The sequence below is a fragment of the Rissa tridactyla genome, chromosome 23, assembly GCF_028500815.1.
Source record: "Rissa tridactyla isolate bRisTri1 chromosome 23, bRisTri1.patW.cur.20221130, whole genome shotgun sequence".
NCBI lineage: Eukaryota > Metazoa > Chordata > Aves > Charadriiformes > Laridae > Rissa > Rissa tridactyla.
The window spans coordinates 2,212,228-2,230,782 of record NC_071488.1 but is presented as its reverse complement, the minus strand read 5'-3'; the positions used below and the strand labels follow the sequence as shown (position 1 = coordinate 2,230,782).

The window sequence follows — 18,555 nt, the reverse complement described above, 5'->3', positions numbered from 1 at the left end:
CCTCCATCTTTGGTGCTGGCAGAGATGAGTTTTGTCGGGTCTCAGCCGCGCTCATCCCTCCCCGGGGGGTGTCCCCCGTGTCCCGTCCCCGTCCCCCCCCCCTCGACCCCACACAGCACCAGGGACACAGTAGCAGCTCCAGGGCTTTATTGTCATGGGGGGAGGCCCGCCACGGCAGGGCTCAGGGCTGCCCCTCGGCCTTGCCCAGGTCTAGCAGGGAGGAGAAGAAGCCGACGACGTTGGTGCGCAGCTCCTGGGCCAGCGGCGTCAGCTGCTTGTTAGCCCGGTCCAGGTAGGCCCTGGGGGAGAGGAGGATGGTAAGGGGAGGCCGAGAGGCGTCCGTTGTCGTCGTCCCCCCCCCCATCCCTTGTGTCCGTCCCCCCCCCGCCCCGTACTCGGCCTGGCTGCGCAGCTCCTGGGCCTGCAGCCTCTGGGGCAGGTCCTTGGTGACGAAGTCGGAGAAGGACTGGAAATGGCGGGTGAAGAAGTCGTCGACGGGCGGCGGGGCGGGCTCCTCGTCCGGGGCCTGCCGCCTCACCATGGCGGCCTGCAGGCAGCCGGCGCAGAGCAGCACCAGGGCGGCCGCCAGCACCTTCATCTCGGCGGGGCTGGGGGCTGCGGGGGACGGGGTCAGCGGCCGACAGCCCGACCCATGGCTCTGCTGGCCCCTCCTGCCCCACAGCCCCTTCCCCCGCCCCAGCCCTGCCCCGCGGCTGCCCCACTCTCCCCCTCCTGCCCCAGCCCTGCCCCGTCCCACCCGTGAACCTCAGTCCCCTTCCTGCCCCACGGCCCCCTCCTGCCCCACGGCCCCATCTCTGCCCTGCAGCCCTGTCTTGTTCCGCAGCCCCCTCCTGCCCCATCCCACCCCATAGCACCCCCCGCCCCACAGCCCCATCCTGCTCCATCCCTGCCCCATGGCCCCCTCCTGCCCCATGGCCCCCTCCTGCCCCATGGCTCCCTGCTGCCCTGCAGCCCCCTCCTGCCCCATCCCTGCCCCACACCCTCCTCCTGCCCCATCCCTGCCCCACACCCCCCTCCTGCCCAGGCGCTGGGTGCTGTCTGCCGCTCACCTGAGCAGGACTCTGGGGGTGTGGGGCTGCGGGTGCCCCCTCGGGGGCTGCTTATATCCCCCGGGGCCAGCTCCCGCCCCTGGTCTGGGGGGGGCCGTGCCGGCCCCCGCCACCGCCTGGGTAAACATGGCGGGGGTAAGGGTCGCTGCGGGGGACGGCCCCTCCTCATCCTCACCGGGGCTGGCCCCACACCCCGGGTCCTGTCCTTGCGTCCCCAACGCCCCGTGGCCCTGGGCAGTGGGTGACAAAGGGGTTTGGGCTGTGGGGGGGTCCTGGGGGCCAGGGCTGCCACAGTGGGGGTTGCCCCATGGCACGCAGTGACGCTGTGGCACGTGGTAACCCCATGGCACGTTCGTGCTCTGGAGGTACACAGTTGCCCTGTGGCACGTTGGAGCCCTACGGCCAGTGGTGGCCCCGTGGCACGCAGTGTCCCTGTGAGGCGTGTGGCCCCACGGCGTGTTGGGGCTGTGACCCCACGGGACCCCCAGGGTCCCCCCGCCCCCACCGCAGCCCCTCTGCCCCGTCCCGGGGTTCCGGTGGCCGCTGCACCCTGGGGTCCCGGCTCGGCAGGGCCGCCCCGGGGGGCTGCACACCCCGGCCCACCCCGGTCACCGCCGGCTGCCGTGGGGCGAAGGTCGTCGCCCGCCTTATCGCTGACCCTCGGCCGCCAACGTGACGCCGTGACTCAGCGCGGGGGTCCCGGAGGGGGCACCCATGGGGCAGGCGGGGGGGGGGGATGGACACGGACCCTGGGGACACCCCGCCGTGGGGCCGGGCTGGGGGCCAGTGCCGGCACTGTCTGGGGACACGCGGCCAAAGGGCACCTGGGTGGCACCGGGGACAAAAACTCGTTGTCCCCCGGGTCACCTGTGGGGCCACCGGGGCCCCTTCCCCTCTAAGCCTTTTCCAGGAAAGCTGCTGGTGACGGCAGCAGGGGACAGGGACAGGGACAGGGACAGGGACAGGGAGGGACATGGGGCAGGGACAGGGACATGGGGCAAGGAGGGGGGACATGGGAGTGGAGATGCAGGACAAGGAGGGGACAGAGGGAGGGGGAGATGGCGGGGAGACGGGATGTGGTGGGGACACAGGGAAGGGACATGGGGGGACACAGAGAGGGGACATGGTGGGGGACGTAGGAGGGAATTGGGACACAGCCAGGGGATCCAGGAACATGGGGAGGGGGACAGAGGGGGCATGGGAGGAACGGGACATGGAGGGGGTGGATGATGGGAGATGGAGGGACAGGGTGTGACGGGAACAGGGAGGACATGGGGACACACGGGACGCGGAGGGGACACGGGACACAGGGGGGGGACCCTCAGGACGCGGGGGCCCGGGGCCGGAACGCGAGAGCCCCGGAACGTCGCAGCGCGGGTCTGGGTTTCCAGAGGAGCACGTTCCGGCGCTGGCCCGCCCCCCCGCGGGCTCAGCCAATGGGCGGCCAGCGCTGCCCGTGCCCGTCATGGCGGCGGCGGCGGCCTCGCGCGGGCGCGGCCTCGAGAAGCCGCTTCCGGCGGCGGCGGCGGCGGCGCCCGCGGCCGCGATGGCGGCGCCCGGCGGGGACGGGGGGGGCGGGCGGCCGTAAGGCCGGGCCGGGACATGGGCAACGTGCTGGGTCCCGCCGCTCCCCGCGCCCCGCGTCGGGGGGAGCCGCTCGGTAGTCCCGGCAGCTTCGATGAGTTGCACCGGCAGTGCAAAGGTGGGGACGGGGGGGCACCGGGGGTCACGGGACCGAGGGGGGCACCGGGGCTGGGGACACGGAGTAGGCGGGACACCGGGGCCGAGGGGACACCGGGGCTGGGGACACTGGGGCCGGGGGGACACCGGGGCTGAGGGGACACCGGGGTCGAGAGGGAGCACCGGGGTCGGGGGTGGCACCGGGCTGGCGGGGACATTGGGGACGGGGGGACATCGGGCGGGGGGGTTACCACCGGGGTCGGGGGTGGTACCGGGGCTGGGGACACCGGTGTCGGGGGTGGCACCGCGGCTGGTGGGGATACCGGGGTCGGGAGGGGACTCCGGGACCGGGGGTGGCACTGGCGTGATGGGGACACCGGTTTGCAGGGACATTGGGGCTGGGGGGGACACCGGGCCGGGGGGGGGGGTCACCGGGGCTGGGGGTACCGGGGCCGGGAGGGGGCACCGGGACCGGCGGGGGTGGCACCGGGCTGGTGGGGACACCAGTTTGCGGGAACATTGGTGTCGGAGGTGACAGCGGGCCGACGCGGGGGGGTCACCAGGGTCGGGGGGGGGACACCGGGCTGGGGGTTACCAGGACCGGGGACACACACCGGGGCCGGTCCCTCGCTTGCCCCGGCAGCAGTGGGGGGTCCCGGCGGTGCCGGGGGACAGGCTGGTGCTGGGGGGCACAGGGGTGACGGGGGGGGAGTGGCCTGGGGGTGGCCCTGGGAGAGGTGGGGTGGCACCGGGGGACTGGCCCAGGGCGGGGTGGCAGCGGTGGCTCCGGGGGGTGGCAGTGGTGGCTCTGGGGGGGGACACGGTGGCAGCCGTGGCTCCTGGGGGTGGCAGCGGTGGCTCTGGGGGGGGACACGGTGGCAGCCGTGGCTCCTGGGGGTGGCAGCGGTGGCTCTGGGGGGGGGACACGGTGGCAGCGGTGGCTCCGGGGGGTGGCAGCGGTGGCTCTGGGGGGGGGACACGGTGGCAGCGGTGGCTCCGGGGGGTGGCAGCGGTGGCTCCGGGGGGGGGACACGGTGGCAGCGGTGGCTCTGGGGGGTGGCAGCGGTGGCTCTGGGGGGGAACACGGTGGCAGCGGTGGCTCTGGGGGGGGGACACGGTGGCAGCGGTGGCTCCGGGGGGTGGCAGCGGTGGCTCTGGGGGGGGGACACGGTGGCAGCGGTGGCTCTGGGGGGGAACACGGTGGCAGCGGTGGCTCTGGGGGGGGGGACACGGTGGCAGCGGTGGCTCTGGGGGGTGGCAGCGGTGGCTCTGGGGGGTGGCAGTGGTGGCTCTGGGGGGGGGGACACGGTGGCAGCGGTGGCTCCGGGGGGTGGCAGCGGTGGCTCTGGGGGGGGGGACACGGTGGCAGCGGTGGCTCTGGGGGGGAACACGGTGGCAGCGGTGGCTCCGGGGGGTGGCAGCGGTGGCTCTGGGGGGTGGCAGTGGTGGCCCCCCTCATCTCCCCGCCGTGTCCCCCAGAGGTTTTCCCGCAGCAGATGGAGGGAGTGAAGCTGATCGTCAACAAGATGCTGAGCAGCCACTTCCAGGTCGGGGGGACACAGGGGGACGCGCTGGGGGCGGGGGGTGGGGGCGCTGCCACCCCTCGTCCCCCCTGCTGAGGGGCTGTCCCCGCAGGTGACGCACGCGGTGCACATGAGCACCCTCAGCCTCTCCAGCTACCACTTCAACGCCACCTTCGTGGGCGACCGGCAGCTCAGCCCCACCGAGGTGAGACCCCGGGGTGGCCCACGGTGGCCCTGGGACGGTTGGTGGCCTTGAGGTTGTCCCGGGGTGGCTCTGGGATGGGGGGTGGCCTCGAGGTGGCCGTGGGGTGATGGGTGGCCTCAGGGTGGCCTTGGGACAGTAGATGGTGGCAGGGTGGTCTCAGGGTGGCCCTGGGGTTGTGGGTGGCTTTGGGGTGTCTTGGGGTGGCCTTGGGACAGTAGATGGCCTGAAGGTGGTCTCAGGGTGGCCCCGGGATGGGGGGTGGCCTCAGGGTGGTCCTGGGGTGGCTCTGGGATAGTGAGTGGCCTCAGGGCGGCCCTGGGATGGTGGGTGGCTTTGGGTGGCCCACAGTGGGTGGCCCTGGGGTGGCTCTGGGATGGGGGGTGGCCTCGTGGTGGCCGTGGGGTGATGGGTGGCCTCAGGGTGGCCTTGGGACAGTAGATGGTGTCAGGGTGGTCTCAGGGTGGCCCTGGGGTGGTGGGTGGCCTTGGGGTGGCCTTAGGATGGTGGGTGGCTTCAGGGTGACCGTGGTGGTCCTGGGGTGATGGGTGGCTTTGGGGTGGCCCTGGGATGGTGGGTGGCCTCGGTGTGGTCTTGGGGTAGCCCTGGGCTGGTGTGTGGTCTCAGGTGGCCATGGTGGTCCTGAGGTGGTGGGTGGCCTCGGGGTGGCCTTGGGACAGTAGATGGCCTCAAGGTGGTCTCAGGGTGGCCCCGGGATGTTGGGTGGCCTCGGGGTGGCCCGTGGTGGGTGGCCTCAGGGTGGTCCTGGGGTGGCTCTGGGATAGTGAGCGCCCTCAGGGCGGCCCTGGGATGGTGGGTGGCTTTGGGTGGCCCACGGTGGGTGGCCCTGGGGTGGCTCTGGGCTGGGGGGTGGCCTCGGGGTGGCTGTGAGGCTCTGAAATGGGGGTGGTTGGGTGGCACAGGGGTGCCACCAGGATGGGTGACAGTTATCTCCGGGCGAGGGGGGTCCCAGCCCGCAGCTCAAACCAGGCACAGGGGGTGTCACCGTCCCCTCCGCTGACACCCCACCCCCCCCCCCGCATTGTCCCCAGGCTTTCCCCACGCTGGTTGGGGACATGGACAACAGCGGCAGCCTCAACGCCCAGGTGCTGCACCTCCTGGCCGAGCGCATCCGCACCAAAGCCGTCTTCCAGGTGGGAGCGGGCGGGAGCGCACCCCGGGGTGCGGGGGGTTGGGTACGGGGTTGGGGGGCGGGGGGGGGAGGTCGGTCTCCGTCACTCCAGGACGGTGGCAGGACCCGCCGCGCTGCCCGTCCCCTCGCAGACGCACCAAGCCAAATTCGTCACGTGGCAATTCGACGGCGAGTACCGGGGGGACGACTGCACCGCCACCCTCACCCTGGGCAACCCCGACCTCCTCGGCGAGTCCGGTGAGCGGGGATTGTCCCTCCCCGTCCCCCCCCCCCCCACCCCAGCCCCGATTCCGCCCCACAGCTACCGGGCCCGGCGTGAGGCGGGGGGGGGGGACACACCGAGCGCTGAGGGCCGTGCTGTCCCCGCAGTGATCCTGGTGGCCCATTTTCTCCAGAGCGTCACCTCCCGCCTGGTGCTGGGTGGGGAGATGGTTTATCACCGGCGGCCGGGGGAGGAGGGTGCCATCCTCACGCTGGCGGGCAAATACACGGGTAGGTGGGCGCCAGGGGGGTGGCGGGCACGTCCCCAAGGGTCCCACCCAGGCCCTGAGCGGGGGACGGGGACACACACGACGCCCCGGTTGCCCTCGCCCTCCGTTTTGCATCTCTCTTCCAGCTCAGAAGTGGGTGGCGACGCTGAACGTGGGCTACGGCGGCGCCCACGCCAGCTACTACCACCGAGCCAACGAGCAGGTGAGCGTCCCTGTCCCCCTCACGCGTCCCTGTCCCCTGTGGGTCCCTTTTACCCCCCCCCACCCTCAGGGCCTCACGTTGCCCCTACCCCCCCCCCCCGCCAGGTGCAGGTCGGGGTGGAGCTGGAGGCCAACACGCGGCTGCAGGACACCACCTTCGCCTTTGGCTACCAGCTCAACTTGCCGCAAGCCAACATGGTCTTCAGAGGTGAGCGAGGAGCCGTGGGGGCACCCGGCAGACCCAGAGCTGGCCGGGCGTGACCCTGTGTCCCCCCCCCCCCCGTCGTCCCCCCCCCCCGGCAGGGCTCCTGGACAGTAACTGGAGCGTCGGGGGGGTGCTGGAGAAGAAGCTGCCCCCGCTGCCCGTCACCCTGGCTCTGGGCGCCTTCCTCAACCACTGGAAGAACCGTTTCCACTGCGGCTTCAGCGTCATCGTGGGCTGAGGGGCCGCGGCGGGGGGGCCGCTGGCACGTGCCACCGTCCTGCTCAGGGAGCCGCCGCGCCGCGGGGGGGGACACCGGCCGGGCCCCCGCTCTCGCACCGCGCTGCCGGGGGGGAAGGAGCCCGTGGAGGTCGGGGAGGGGGTGTCCCTGGCGGCCGGGGGACACTGTGTGACGGCGCGTGGTGGCCGTTGGCACCTTTGGGCTGAGGATGGGAGGGGGGGGGTGTTCTGACTGCCCCCCCCCTGCCCTGCCGGCGCTCGCCCGCGCCGCCCTCCTCGCCCCGGCACCGCGCTTCCCTCCGGGCGCACGCAGCCACGGAGCCTGGAAAAATAAAGGAGCTTTACTTTGGCCTGTAAAGTGCGGGTGGCGGCCGGGGAGAACCCCCCCCTGGGGGGGGTGGGGGTAACCGGGGAGGGGGGGGGGGCGGCGTGGGCTCTAGCTGATGATTTCGGAGAGCAGGGGGGTCATGGAGGACAGGTCCTGGATGTGGAGGATCTGCCGGGTGTTCTCCGCCTTCAGCGTCTGCAGCTCCGTCAGCAGCAGCAGCAGCTTCGCGTAGAGGAACCTGGGGGGGGGGGGGGGGGGGGGTGTGTGGAAAAGCACCCGGCTCGGACCCGGTGTAGGGGGGGGACACACACACACCGTTGTGCCACCACCCTCCCCGGGGCACGTACCTGCCCTCGGGCATGGGGTGCTGGTGGTCGATGTAGCTCTTGAGGGTCAGGGCCACCTTCTCCTGGAAGTGGTCGATGAAGTCCCGCTGGGCGATGCCGGCGTGGTCTGGGGGGGGGTGTCAGGGGGGGTGTCAGGGTAGGGGAGGCGGGGGACGCCCCGCCGCCGTCCCCGCGCTCCCTTACCTGGCGAGAAGAGCCGCATGGCCTGCAGCAGGACGTACTCGGCTTCGTGGAGCCGCAGCTTCTTCAGGCTGATGTGGAACTTGAGCAGCGGCTCCAGGTAGATCTGCTGGAAACCGGCTGGGGGGAGCGCGCGGGGGGGGTGAGCTGGGGAGGGACGCATGGCGGGGCCACCACCCACCGCGTCGTGTGTGTGTGTGTCGTCGTCCCGTGTTTTTCCCCCCCACCCCGGCCCCTTCCTCACCCAGGGCGCCGTCCTGGATGGTGTAGCAGTGCTGCCCGCACTCCCAGGCGTTGGTCTCGGCGTTGAAGACGGTGTTGAACTGGATCTGGCAGATCTCCAGGGCGGCTCCTTTCAGCAGCGAGATCTGGGCGTCGATGGGTAAGGTCCTGCCGGGGCCGGGGGGACACGCACGCACACACACACACGGAGGGGTGTCAGGGCCACGGGGGGGGGGGGGGGGGGTGGGTGGCGTTGGAGGCGTCCCCCGTGTCCCCCGGCCCCGACCCCCGCGGACCTGAAAGCCGGGATCTCCTTGGCGAAGTTGATGACCTGCTGGATCATGAAGGTGCTGAGGTCGGCGATGTGGGGCAGCATGGAGAAGACGTCGGGCAGCACGTCCTCGGCCAGGCAGTCGGGGGGCGGTGGGGACGGCGGCCACGCGACGGGGTCACCGGGCTGCGACGGGCTCTGCGGCCGCGGGCTGGGCACGTAGAGGCGCACGGCGGGCTACGGCCGACGAGGCCGGGGAGGGGATCAGCGCCGTGATGGGACGCTCACGGGGACGGAGAGGGGCTGGGGGGGGGGGGAGGGGAGGGGGGGGGGGATGTCCCCACTCACCCAGTAGTGGGCGAACTGGGAGAAGCTGGAGTCGAAGGTGCGGCGGTGGGCGGCGATGAGGATGGCGATGAGGTCCCGCTGCTCCGCCGTCAGCCCCCCCCGCCGCTCCCGCGCCCGCCGCTGCGCCCGCCGTCGCCGCAGTGCCTCCGCCGACATGATCACTGCCACCCGCCGCCACCGTCACCCCCCCCGGCACGGGCACCGGGGACGCCGGCGGCGCAGACACCCCCTGCCACGCCGTCCCCTCTCCCCACCGGGGTCCCCCTCGCCCCCTCGCTCCACATCCCCTTCTGTCACCTCTGTCCCTTGCTGTCACCCCTGTGTCCCCATCCCCTCCTGTCACCTCTGTGCCCCTGTCCCTTGCTGTCTCTTCTGTCCCTCTGTCCCTTGCTGTCACCTCTGTGCCCCCATCCCTTGCTGTCACCTCTGTCCCCTGCTGTCACCTCTGTGTCCCCATCCCCTCCTGTCACCTCTGTGCCCCTGTCCCTTGCTGTCCCTTCTGTCCCTCTGTCCCCTGCTGTCACCTCTGTGTCCCCATCCCCTCCTGTCACCTCTGTCCCCCTGTCCCTTGCTGTCCCTTCTGTCCCTCTGTCCCCTGCTGTCACCTCTGTGCCCCTGTCCCTTGCTGTCCCTTCTGTCCCTCTATCCCCTGCTGTCACCCCTGTACCTCCATCCCTTGCTGTCACCTCTGTGTCCCCATCCCCTCCTGTCACATCTGTCCCCTGCTGTCACCTCTGTGTCCCCATCTGCTCCTGTCACCTCTGTCCCCCTGTCCCTTGCTGTCCCTTCTGTCCCTCTGTCCCTTGCTGTCACCTGTGTGCCCCCATCCCCTCCTGTCACCTCTGTCCCCTGCTGTCACCCCTGTGCCCCCATCCCTTACTGTCCCCTCACCCCAGGGCTGCCCTGTCCCCTCTACCCCCATGTCCTCCCCTGCCACCCCACCCAGGCCAGTCCTCTCCGTCCCCTGTGTCCCCCCCCAGGTCCCCTCGTCCCCTTTTCCCCATGTCCTCCCACCCAGGGCCTCCCTCCCCAGGTCTCCCCTGCGTCACCCCCTCCCCTCTCCCGCCGTGTCGTCCTGTTCCCCCCCCCCCTCCCCCCGCTGTCCCCATGTCACTCACTGTCCTTCCGCATGCCCACGTCCAGGCACTTCTGGAGGCGACAGGCCTGGCACTGCCGCCGCTTGGCCTTGGTGACGGGGCAGCTCCGGGAGAAGGGGCAGGTGAAGCGGACGCCCTTGTTGATGGAGCGCCTGGAGGTGTGGGGGGGGGGACACAGGCACGGCCATGAGGGGACGGTCGCTGTCACCGGGGGGGACAGGATGTCCCGGAACAGGGGACACCTCCAGCTTCATGGACCCCGTCAGCGCTGTGTCCCGGAGAAGCCGGGTGGTCCAAGCGTGGGGTGGCAGCGGCCATTCCGGCTTGTCCCACCCCGTCCTGTCCCGTCCCGTCCCATCTTGTTCCATCCCATTCCATTGTGTCTTGTCCCATCATCTCCTTTGTCCCATCCTGCCCTGTCCCCTTGTCCCATCCCATCCCATTTCATCCCATCCTGTCCCATCCCGCCCTGTCCCCTTGTCCAGTCCTGTCCCATTTCATCCCAACTTGTCCCATCCCATTCTGTCCCATCCCATTTCAGCCCATCTTGTCCTGTCCCATCCCATCTGTCCCATCCTGCCCTGTCTCCTTGTCCCATCCCATCCCATTTCATCCCGTCCCATCCCATCCTGTCCCATTGCAGCCCATCTTGTCCCACCCCGTCCTGTCCTGTCCCATCTTGTTCCATCCCATTCCGTTGTGTCTTGTCCCATCATCCCATTTGTCCCATCCCATCTTGTCCCATCCCATCCCGTTTCATCCCATCCCATCCCATCTGGTTCCATTGCAGCCCATCTTGTCCCAAATTGTCCTGTCCCGTCCCAAATTGCCCTGTCCCATCCCATCTGTCCCATCCTGCCCTGTCCCCTTGTCCCATCCCATCCCGTTTAATCCCAACTTGTCTCATCCCATCTTGTCCTGTCCCATTTCAGCCCATCTTGTCATGTCCCAAATTGTCCTGTCCCCTCCTGCCCTGTCCCCTTCCTCCATCCCATCCCATCTTGTCCTTTCCAATCCTGTCCTGCCCCATCCCATCTTGTCCCCCCCGCTCTGTCCTGTCCCATCCCGTCCCCTGTCCCCCCCTGCGTCCCCCCCGCGGTGGCAGCCCCCACCTGAAGAAGCCCTTGCAGCCCTCGCAGGTCATGACGTGGAAGTGGTACCCGGTGGCGCGGTCCCCGCACACGGCGCAGACCTTCTCCTCCCCCGGCTCCGTGTCCTCCCCCCCAGGGACGCGGGGACCCCGTGGCAGGCGGGGGCTGCTCTCCGCGTCCGAGGGGCTCGACGTGGACATGGCCGGAGACGTCGGTGACAGTGCCCGGACCGGGGGTGACCGCAGTGAGGACAGAGCCTGTAGGACAGCGGCGGGGTGTGTGTCCCCTACATGTCCCCTCGAAGCCACCATGTCCCCCTGGCGCAATGCCTTTGTGCGCCGACCCGCCACTGCGACCTCCCGCCCCGGTCACCACCGCGTGACACCCCCGAAGGCGGCCGGTGTCTGTTGGTGCCACTACCTGGGACCCGGTGCCCGCCGGTGCCCGGTGCTCGCCGCCGCGTAGCCAGGGGCCACCCGGTCCCCGCTTGTCCCCGCCGTCGCAGTCCCGTGGAGTTTGAACCTTGAACTTGAGGGAGGCTGCGGCGGGCGGGGACAGGCGGCACTGGGGCGGGGGGGGACACACAGGCGGGGACAGGGACACAGTGTGTGAGACACGGGGACAGGGACGGCGGACACGGGGGACAGGCGGGGGGACACGGGGTGGTGGCGGGGATGGGGACCACACCGGTGGCCGTCCTGCCATCGGTGACCCCAGAGGAAGGTCACCGGCCACCACGGGGAGGTGCCACCGGTGTCCTTGTGTCACCCCCCCCGGTGTCCCTCCCCCCCCACCTCCGGGGTGCCCGGGGGGACGGCAGGACCCCGAGGGGTGACGATGGCCCCGGGTCCCCCCACCGGCTCCGGCTCCGCGGGGCGTCGAGGTTGGGGGGGGAAGGGGTCATGCCGGGGGGGGGGGGGGGGCGGGGCGGGCGTGTCCCCACCTTGCCCCGCCCCCCCGCCTCCCATTGGCTGCCCGCCGCTGTCACTCATCCGCGTCCCTATAAAAGCCGTGGCGGAGCGCGGGGCGCCGCACATCGGGAGCGGCGGCGGCACCGGCACCGGAGCGGCCATGAGCGAGGTGAGACGCCGGTGCCGGTGCCCGGCAGCACAAGGGGGTTTTTTTCCCCCTTTTCCCCCCTTATTTTTATAGCAACGGGCCGGGAGCGGAATTGCCCTGGGAATGCGGCGAGGATGCTGCACCCCCGGGGAAGAGGGGGGCTGGAGGCGGGGGGGTGACCCCGGGGGGGGTCTCCGGCAAAGCGGAGCCCGTGTCTCCCCCGTTCCCCCCTCCCCCGGCGCGGGTTTGCTGCCGGGGGCCCCGTGTCACCCCCGGGTTCCCCCTTTTCTCTCTCTCCGCAGCGCAGCCCCCATGAGCCCCCCTCCGCAGCAGAGGCCCCCGGCGGGCAGGAGGAAGGTGAGGACCCCCCGGCAGCGGCGGGGTGCACCCCACGGGGTGCCCCATCACCAGTGTCACCTCTGTCACATGCCCCTCCCTCCCCCCCCCGGGACCCCCGCTCTGCCCCGGCACCTGGGACCCCCAGGATCGGTGTCCCCACCATGGAGGGGGGGGGCACCTAGATAGATTTGGGGACCTGCTCTGTCCTTCCCCTGTCCCCTGGGAGGGTGATGGGGTGCCCCCCTGCGTGTCCCCTGCGGAGGGGGGGTTCTGGGTGCTGGGGCGAGTCTGGGGGTGCCAGGCTGTAACCAGGGCAGCCCCCCCCCCTTCCCCCCCCCCCCCCAACCGCCAGCCAAAGCCGTGGACCCCAAGAAGGTGGAGGAGGAGGAGGAAGAGATCGACATCGACCTGAGCGCCCCCGAGACGGAGAAAGCCGCGCTCGCCATCCAGGGGAAATTCCGTCGTTTCCAGAAGCGGAAGAAGGAGTCGGGGCCCTGAGCGGCTGCGGGGTCCCGGGACCCCCCACCCCACCCCAACCCCGCCCGCGGCGGACACCCCCTTCTTGCACGAGGGCACGGCCCCATCCTGACCTCCGTCCTGCCGGGGCTGCCCCGTCCTCGGCGAGCAGGGCCCGGGGCGGGGCTCAGCCCTTCCCTACCCCTCGCCCACCCCTGAGCCAGGACCCCGGGTGAAGCTGGGGGGGTCGATGTGGGGGGGACACGGCTGAGTCCCGTGTCCCCCGGCGTGGAGGTGGCCCCCGTGCGGGGGCATGGCGTGGAAATGCCACTTGCCCTGGGGCAGCCCCAGCTTTTCCCATCCGTGGCGACGCTGGCCGCCGGGGACGTGTGGGGCAGGGGGACACCGGTGTCCCCTGAGCGAGGGAAGCCCCCCGTCCTGTCCCGGGGGTGGGACACTGCGGGGGGGGGGGGGGGCGGGGACGGACAGGTCTCGCTGCAGCCCACCATGGGGAAACCGGGGGTCCCCCAGCACTGGGATGTTCCCCATCCTGACACTGCCCCCCTCCCAACGCTCCTCTCATTGTCACCGTCCCCGTCCCCTCCCCTGGGGGAGTGCGGGGGGGGGGGGCTTTTAGCATGTGTAAAGAATAAACCAGCGGGGAAGAGGAGCCGGGCTGCTGCGTGGTCTGGGGGGGGGGTGGGGGGGTGGAACCCCCCAGGTCCCGCTTCCCGGGGGGAGCGGGGTGAAGCCCCCTGTTAAAAGCAGCCCCGGGGGTCCCCGGGCTGCCCCTGCTGGGGGGGTGCGGGCGGGGACGGAGGGTTCCCCCCGCCCCCCCATACGCACTTTGGGATGGGGCCCCTTGGCTGGCGCTTTGGGAGTGGCTTCAAACCCGCCCCCCCCCCCGGGGATCTAATTGGGTTTGTTTTTTTTTCCTATGAAATTCCACTTAATTTATCGGCCGCCGGGTCTCGGGGCCGCCCCTGGAGCCGTGGCCTCGTTTCCCGCCCCCACCCGTTGCGGCGGCGATGGAAGAGGCCGCCACTCGCTCCTCTTCCTCGGGGGACGAAGGCCTCGGGGTGCCGCATCCCCCCGGGCGTGGAAGATTCACTCGGGGTCGGCTCCGGCGGCGGTTCCCAACCTCGGCTCCCACCGCGGCATCACCGGGAGCAGCCGCGGGACGCGCCTGGGCTACTGCTGGCCATGAGAAGTCCCCCCCCCCAAAAAAAAAGTGCTCTGGGGTGGTTAAAATAAAGCCATTTGGGGGATTTGCAAAGGGGTTTGGTGGGGGGGGTGGGGGGGTGTGGGGCTGGTCCCTGGGGTGCCCGATGCCGTGGTGTGGCCGGGGACGCTGGGACCCGTGGCGGAGCCGCAGCGGTGGCAGAAATAACTCCCTGGAAAGAAAAATAGCGACGGTGGCCAAGGGAAAGGCAGGGCCCAGGGGACCCCCCCACCCCACCCCCCCCAACCCCGGGGGCAGCGGGGTCGGGCTCGGCCCCCGCTCGCTCCGCAGACTTATTAGGGAAAGGACAATTATAGCCCCGGAGGCAGGGCTTGGGGCGGGGGGGGGGCGGTGGGTGTCAGCATGGGGGCCCCCTCCCTCGCAGTCTGGGCTGGGGAAGGGGGGGGGGGGGGGGGGGGGCGACAGGGTGGCCGCAGCCCCCCCGGCGCGGGGTCGGTGTGGGAGCGAGCGGTCCCGGTCTGCTCCGGAGCGGAGCTGCGGGATGGGGCTGGGGGCTGGCACCGAGCCCCAAGGGGGGGGAATTCCTCTCTCCCCCCCCCCCCCCGGGCCTGTCTGGCTCAGCGCTGCCCGTTACTCCCTCGTTAACCCTCATTAACCCCCCCCGGGATACCTGTTGCCCCCCCCGGGGCTGTCTGTTACCCCCCCGTTACCCTCCGTTAACGCCCCCGGGGGTCCCCGTTGCCCCCCTGGGGCTGCCCGTTACACTCCCATTAACCCCATTAACCCCCCTGGGGCTACCTGTTGCCCCCCCGGGGCTGCCCGTTATTTCCCCGTTACCCCCCCACAAGGGGGTACCCCCCACCCCCCGCCCCGGGGGTCAAAGACCTTCTGAGAAAAACCCCGCTTTGGAGCGTTTCACCCCAAAAAAACACCGCTCGCCCCTTCACAGCAGCCGGGGGGGGACACACGACGTCGCGTGAATTCCCACCCCGGGCGGTGGCACCTTGGTGGCCCCCCCATGGGGACGGACGTGCCCCTCGTACGGTGGCTCCGTGCCCTGAGGGGACACACACACACACACACACCCCGACCAGCGTCACCCCCTCAAAGCTGCCTTTTCACCCCAAAATGGAGCCGGAGCAGAGGCCGCCGGGAAGGCGCTTGGCCGGAGCTGGCGGTCACCGCTGGCTGAGACCCCCCCACCCGCCCCATGGCGACCCCCACCCGCCCCATGGCCGTGCCCGGGGCTCTACAGCCAGGGCAAGAGCCGAGACTCGGCCTCGGTGTTAATTAGAGTGAGCTTTAATTAACGGCTGGATGGGGATGAGGGGGAAGGTGGCCTGAAGGGGGGGGGGGAGCGTGTAGCCATGATGGGTGGCCTCGGGGACAGCCCCCACCGGCTGAGGGGGGGTCCCCGGGGACGCCCGTGGGCCATCACCTCACCCCTGGGGAAACTGAGGCACGGCGGCGGCGGCGACGCCCCTGTCTCCGTGGGAGCTTGGCGAGCGGCCGTGCAATGAGTTCGCAAGTGCTGAGCCACCTTCTGCGCCCCCCCCCCCCCCCAACCCCGCCGCCCCCAGACACCCCCCACCTCGAGGAGGTGGGGGGGAACAGCGACGAGCCGGGGCGAACTGGAGATGTGAGTTTTATTAATGGCGCCGTGGGGATGATGGGGGGGCGGGGGCGGGGGGGGGGACGACACGCACGGAACCAGGGCGTAGAAAAACACGTCGGGGAGCGGCGCCCGGCTGCGGGGTGATGGGCACCGGCAGCTCCTCCGGCCCGGCCGCAGCCTCTCCTCCTCCACGAGGCTCCGGCCGAGGCTGGGGGGGGGGCCGGGGGGGGGTTACGGGGTGGGAGGGTTAATGGGGGACGGGAGCGGGACGGAGGGGACGGGGCGGGGGCCACCCCGTGACGTCATTTGTCCTCGGTCGCGGGGAGAGACGAGAAAACGGCCAGAAAAGGAGCAACGACGGGGGCAGAAAAACCCTCCCGGAGACTGGTTTTGGGGGGGGGGGGAAGAAAAGGGACGGGGAGAGATGGGGGCGACACGGTCCCTGGGGAGGGGGGGACCGAGGCAGCCCGGTGGGGGGGCGGGGGGGGGACGGGACAGACCCAAAATTCAGTGGTTGCGTCTTCAAATAGAAAAAATTACATCAGTGCCCGGGGCCGGGCAGCGGTTTGCGCAGAGGAAGGTACCGAGCGAGGGACTTTTTTGGGGGGGGGGACACACACATCGCGTTGGGGGCGGGGGGGGGACACCGGGGGTGTCCCCGAGGCCGGGGGACCCGGGGCGAGGACCACACCCCGCTCCTCGCCGGGTCCCGCGTCCCGCGACGGTCGCTTTTTGGAGGTGGCGAGGAGGATGGCGGGGGCGGGGGGGGGGGGGGGCCAGGACATGCTCCCCCCCCCCGGCACCCCCCAACTCCTTCTCCTCCTCCTCCGCCGGCGGCCGGGTGTCAGGTCCCCGAATTCGGTTTGATGATGTGCATCAGGGCGCTCTTGAGGCTGCCCTTGCTGGGGGAGCGGACGGCGGGCGGGGGGCGGGCGGCCTGGCCGTCCTCCCCCCGCAGCTCCATCTCGATGGTCATGACGACTTTGGGGGGTCGGGGGGCCCCGGCGCCCTCCCCCCCGGTACCTTCCCTGCCCTCTAACCGCTATTTCTTATCCTTGCGGGACTCGCCGGGGGCTCCCTTGGCTTTCTTCTCGCTGGCCGCTTTGGTGCTGCGGCTGTGGTCCAGCATGGCGTAGAGCACGGGCGCCTGCGGGGAAGGGGGCAACGTCGGTGCCCCCCGCCCCCCAACCCCTCCTCCCACCCCGAAAGGTCGGAGAGGGAATCGCCACCCCCTCGGACAAGGTGTTTCCCCCCCCCACCCCGCCGCCACCGACCCCTCGGCACTCACCTGCCGGCTGCGCTTGGACGCGTCCTTGGCCGATCGCTGCAGCTTCCCCTTCTCCATGGCACTAAAATTGGGGTGGAAAGGGAAAAAGACGGCTCAGAAAGGCCAACCGGGGAGGGGGGGAACGCCAACCGGGGGGGGAATCCCACCCGGCAGCCCCGTTTTGGGGTGGTTTTGCCCCAATCGTGTGTGTGTGTGGGGGACTCACCTCAGCCGTCGCTGCAGGGCCACCTGCCTGCGGAGCCAGCAGTAGCGGAGGAGATAGACGAGGGCCACCACCACGGCCACCAGCAGCAGAGCCCCGCCGATGATGGAGCCCAGGACGACGCCGTAGCGGGTGGGCACTGTGGGGACACCAGCGCCACGTCAGCACCGCCCCCCCCTTCCGCAGCCGGAGCGGGGAAACTGAGGCAGGGAGGGGACCGCCGGCACCGTACCTTTCTCCAAGACGTAGAGCGTGACCTGGGAGGATTTGCCCACGATGTCCGGGGGGTTCTTGACGTCGCAGGTGAAGGTGCCGTTGTCGGTGTAGTCCAGGTTGTGGATGACGATGGAGCCGTCCTTGCGGTGGGGGTTGCCCACCCACTCCATCCTCTCCTTGAAGCTGCCCACGTCATCGATGTAGGGCTGGCCCTTGGCGTAGTGGAATATCTAACGATGGGGACAGACACACGGATGGGGGAAGGGGGGTGACGGTGGCTGCGGGCACGGCAGGGCCACCCCCGCGTCCCCGGAGCGGGGCGGACGCTTACGGAGGTGCTGTCGCGGGAGCCCTCGGCTTGGAAGTGCCAGGTGATGGAGATGTCCTCGGAGATCCACTCGCTGGACCAGAAGCTGCAGGAGAGGGTGACGTGGGAGCCGACGGTGCCGTACACCTCCCGCTGCGTGTACACGTGGATGGAGGACGTCGGGGACGGCCCTGCCAGGGGGCACAAACCCGTCAGCACCGCGGGGGACCCCGGCACGGGGCCACCAGCCGGTCAACGTCCCCACGCCAGCCCCGTGCTGCCACCAAAGGGCTTTTGTTGGCCCTGGAGAAAGCACAAGGGCTGGCGGGGGACAGCGGCTCTTTGTGCCACCACGGGGAGCCTCCGCCCTGGCATCCCCATGGATGGCACGATGGGGACCGTGTCCCGGCATCGGGTGATGCCCAGGGACCCCGCGGGGCTGGGTCCGGCACCCACGACCCCTCCGGCGATAGGTCCGGCACCCAGGACCCCGCTCCTGTCCCCGGGGAGGTGGCTGGTGCCGCGACTCTCCTTGCATCCCGGTGACGGGAACCGGGACACGCCAGCTATGTCCCCGGAGCGTTGCCACCATCGGTCCCAAAAGGAGATGTGTGGGTGGCCACCAGCCCCACGGCCACCTCCCAAGGGTCCCCTGGGTGCAACATCCAGGATTTTGGGAGAAGGATCCCCGGTTCCCCGTCCCCATCTTACCCAGCACCGAGAGGAGCCCGGCGAGGAGGAGGAGGAGGCGGCCGCCGCCACCGCTGCCCCCGGCACCCTGCGACATGGTGGCTACCTGTCACCGTCCGGCTCCGAGCCGCATGGAGGGCCGTGCCGAAGGGTGCCGGCGGGACGGGGGCCGAGGTTTAAGAGCAAGCGGCGCCGAATGATGCCAGCGGTGCCCCGGCCTCGGGCCAATGGGAGCCGGGCAGCCGGGGGGGTGGGGGCCAGGGGGTGCCGGGTGCCCCAGGCTGAAAGGGGACATTTAGTTTGGCGATGGGCGAGGAGGGGGAAGCGGGTGGCGCTGGGGGGGGGGGGCGGGACGGGGACACACGGGCACACAGCACCCTTTGTCCGGCCGCATTCCCGCCCGTGGCGGAGGCGGCTCGGCAGGAATGCGGCCGGAGCCGGAGGGCACCGGTCCCCAGTTGGTGCCGGGGATGGTGGACCCGCCTGGAGGGGTTTGGGGGTCACCGGCGCGTCCCCCCCCCCGCCCTGTGCCGCGGGTCGGCTGCTGGCACCCC

General features: G+C 71.0%; 4 protein-coding genes across 7 annotated transcripts; 1 reads left to right on the top strand and 3 right to left on the bottom strand.

Moving 5' to 3' along the window:
- Window positions 1-132: 132 nt before the first annotated feature.
- On the bottom strand, window positions 133-1,340 carry LOC128901126 (apolipoprotein A-II-like). Its single transcript, XM_054182932.1, has 3 exons — window positions 1,071-1,340; window positions 396-615; window positions 133-299 (listed from the first exon to the last, which is right to left on the bottom strand). Exons 1-3 carry the CDS (start codon window positions 1,237-1,239, stop codon window positions 182-184), a joined length of 507 nt encoding a protein of 168 aa, XP_054038907.1. The 5' UTR covers window positions 1,240-1,340; the 3' UTR covers window positions 133-181.
- Window positions 1,341-2,585: 1,245 nt separating this feature from the next.
- On the top strand, window positions 2,586-7,111 carry TOMM40L (translocase of outer mitochondrial membrane 40 like). Of its 2 annotated transcripts, XM_054182930.1 has the most exons (9): window positions 2,600-2,772; window positions 4,230-4,297; window positions 4,386-4,478; window positions 5,528-5,629; window positions 5,760-5,865; window positions 5,998-6,120; window positions 6,245-6,321; window positions 6,426-6,528; window positions 6,624-7,111. In XM_054182930.1, exons 1-9 carry the CDS (start codon window positions 2,673-2,675, stop codon window positions 6,761-6,763), a joined length of 912 nt encoding a protein of 303 aa, XP_054038905.1. In that variant the 5' UTR covers window positions 2,600-2,672; the 3' UTR covers window positions 6,764-7,111. The 2 variants fall into 2 exon arrangements, with proteins under 2 accessions (XP_054038906.1, XP_054038905.1); XM_054182931.1 differs by lacking the exon at window positions 4,230-4,297 and having other exon boundaries at window positions 2,586-2,772.
- An 81-nt stretch (window positions 7,112-7,192) lies between these two features.
- NR1I3 (nuclear receptor subfamily 1 group I member 3) lies at window positions 7,193-11,145 on the bottom strand. Of its 3 annotated transcripts, XM_054182915.1 has the most exons (9): window positions 11,067-11,145; window positions 10,668-10,903; window positions 9,577-9,707; window positions 8,459-8,619; window positions 8,136-8,347; window positions 7,862-8,007; window positions 7,621-7,737; window positions 7,438-7,543; window positions 7,193-7,328 (listed from the first exon to the last, which is right to left on the bottom strand). In XM_054182915.1, the coding sequence occupies exons 2-9, from the start codon at window positions 10,844-10,846 to the stop codon at window positions 7,199-7,201; spliced, it is 1,182 nt and encodes a 393-aa protein (XP_054038890.1). In that variant the 5' UTR covers window positions 10,847-10,903; window positions 11,067-11,145; the 3' UTR covers window positions 7,193-7,198. The 3 variants fall into 3 exon arrangements, with proteins under 3 accessions (XP_054038890.1, XP_054038887.1, XP_054038891.1); XM_054182912.1 differs by lacking the exon at window positions 11,067-11,145 and having other exon boundaries at window positions 10,668-11,048; XM_054182916.1 differs by lacking the exon at window positions 11,067-11,145 and having other exon boundaries at window positions 8,136-8,170; window positions 10,668-11,048.
- Window positions 11,146-16,116: 4,971 nt separating this feature from the next.
- On the bottom strand, window positions 16,117-18,204 carry MPZ (myelin protein zero). The gene is given in 6 exon segments (XM_054182760.1): window positions 16,117-16,445; window positions 16,587-16,647; window positions 16,792-16,927; window positions 17,021-17,234; window positions 17,336-17,502; window positions 18,023-18,204. Coding segments are annotated over 6 exon segments (957 nt in total). The 5' UTR covers window positions 18,099-18,204; the 3' UTR covers window positions 16,117-16,142.
- Window positions 18,205-18,555: the final 351 nt, after the last annotated feature.

Bases quoted from the DNA above. Each gene is read 5' to 3' on its own strand.
- NR1I3 (XM_054182912.1), bottom strand. From the start codon at position 10,957: ATGGTGGCTTCGAGGGGACATGTAGGGGACACACACCCCGCCGCTGTC. The intron at 8,348-8,458 runs GTGAGTGGGGAC...CGTCGGCCGTAG, and splicing joins CCCAGTTCGCCCACTACTGG to CCCGCCGTGCGCCTCTACGT. The intron at 8,008-8,135 runs GTCCGCGGGGGT...CGGCCCCGGCAG, and splicing joins AAGGAGATCCCGGCTTTCAG to GACCTTACCCATCGACGCCC.
- LOC128901126 (XM_054182932.1), bottom strand. From the start codon at position 1,239: ATGAGGAGGGGCCGTCCCCCGCAGCGACCCTTACCCCCGCCATGTTTA. The intron at 616-1,070 runs GTGAGCGGCAGA...CGTCCCCCGCAG, and splicing joins ACCCCCAGAGTCCTGCTCAG to CCCCCAGCCCCGCCGAGATG. The intron at 300-395 runs GTACGGGGCGGG...CCTCTCCCCCAG, and splicing joins GAGCTGCGCAGCCAGGCCGA to GGCCTACCTGGACCGGGCTA.
- TOMM40L (XM_054182930.1), top strand. From the start codon at position 2,673: ATGGGCAACGTGCTGGGTCCCGCCGCTCCCCGCGCCCCGCGTCGGGGG. The intron at 4,298-4,385 runs GTCGGGGGGACA...CTGTCCCCGCAG, and splicing joins TGCTGAGCAGCCACTTCCAG to GTGACGCACGCGGTGCACAT. The intron at 5,630-5,759 runs GTGGGAGCGGGC...GTCCCCTCGCAG, and splicing joins GCACCAAAGCCGTCTTCCAG to ACGCACCAAGCCAAATTCGT.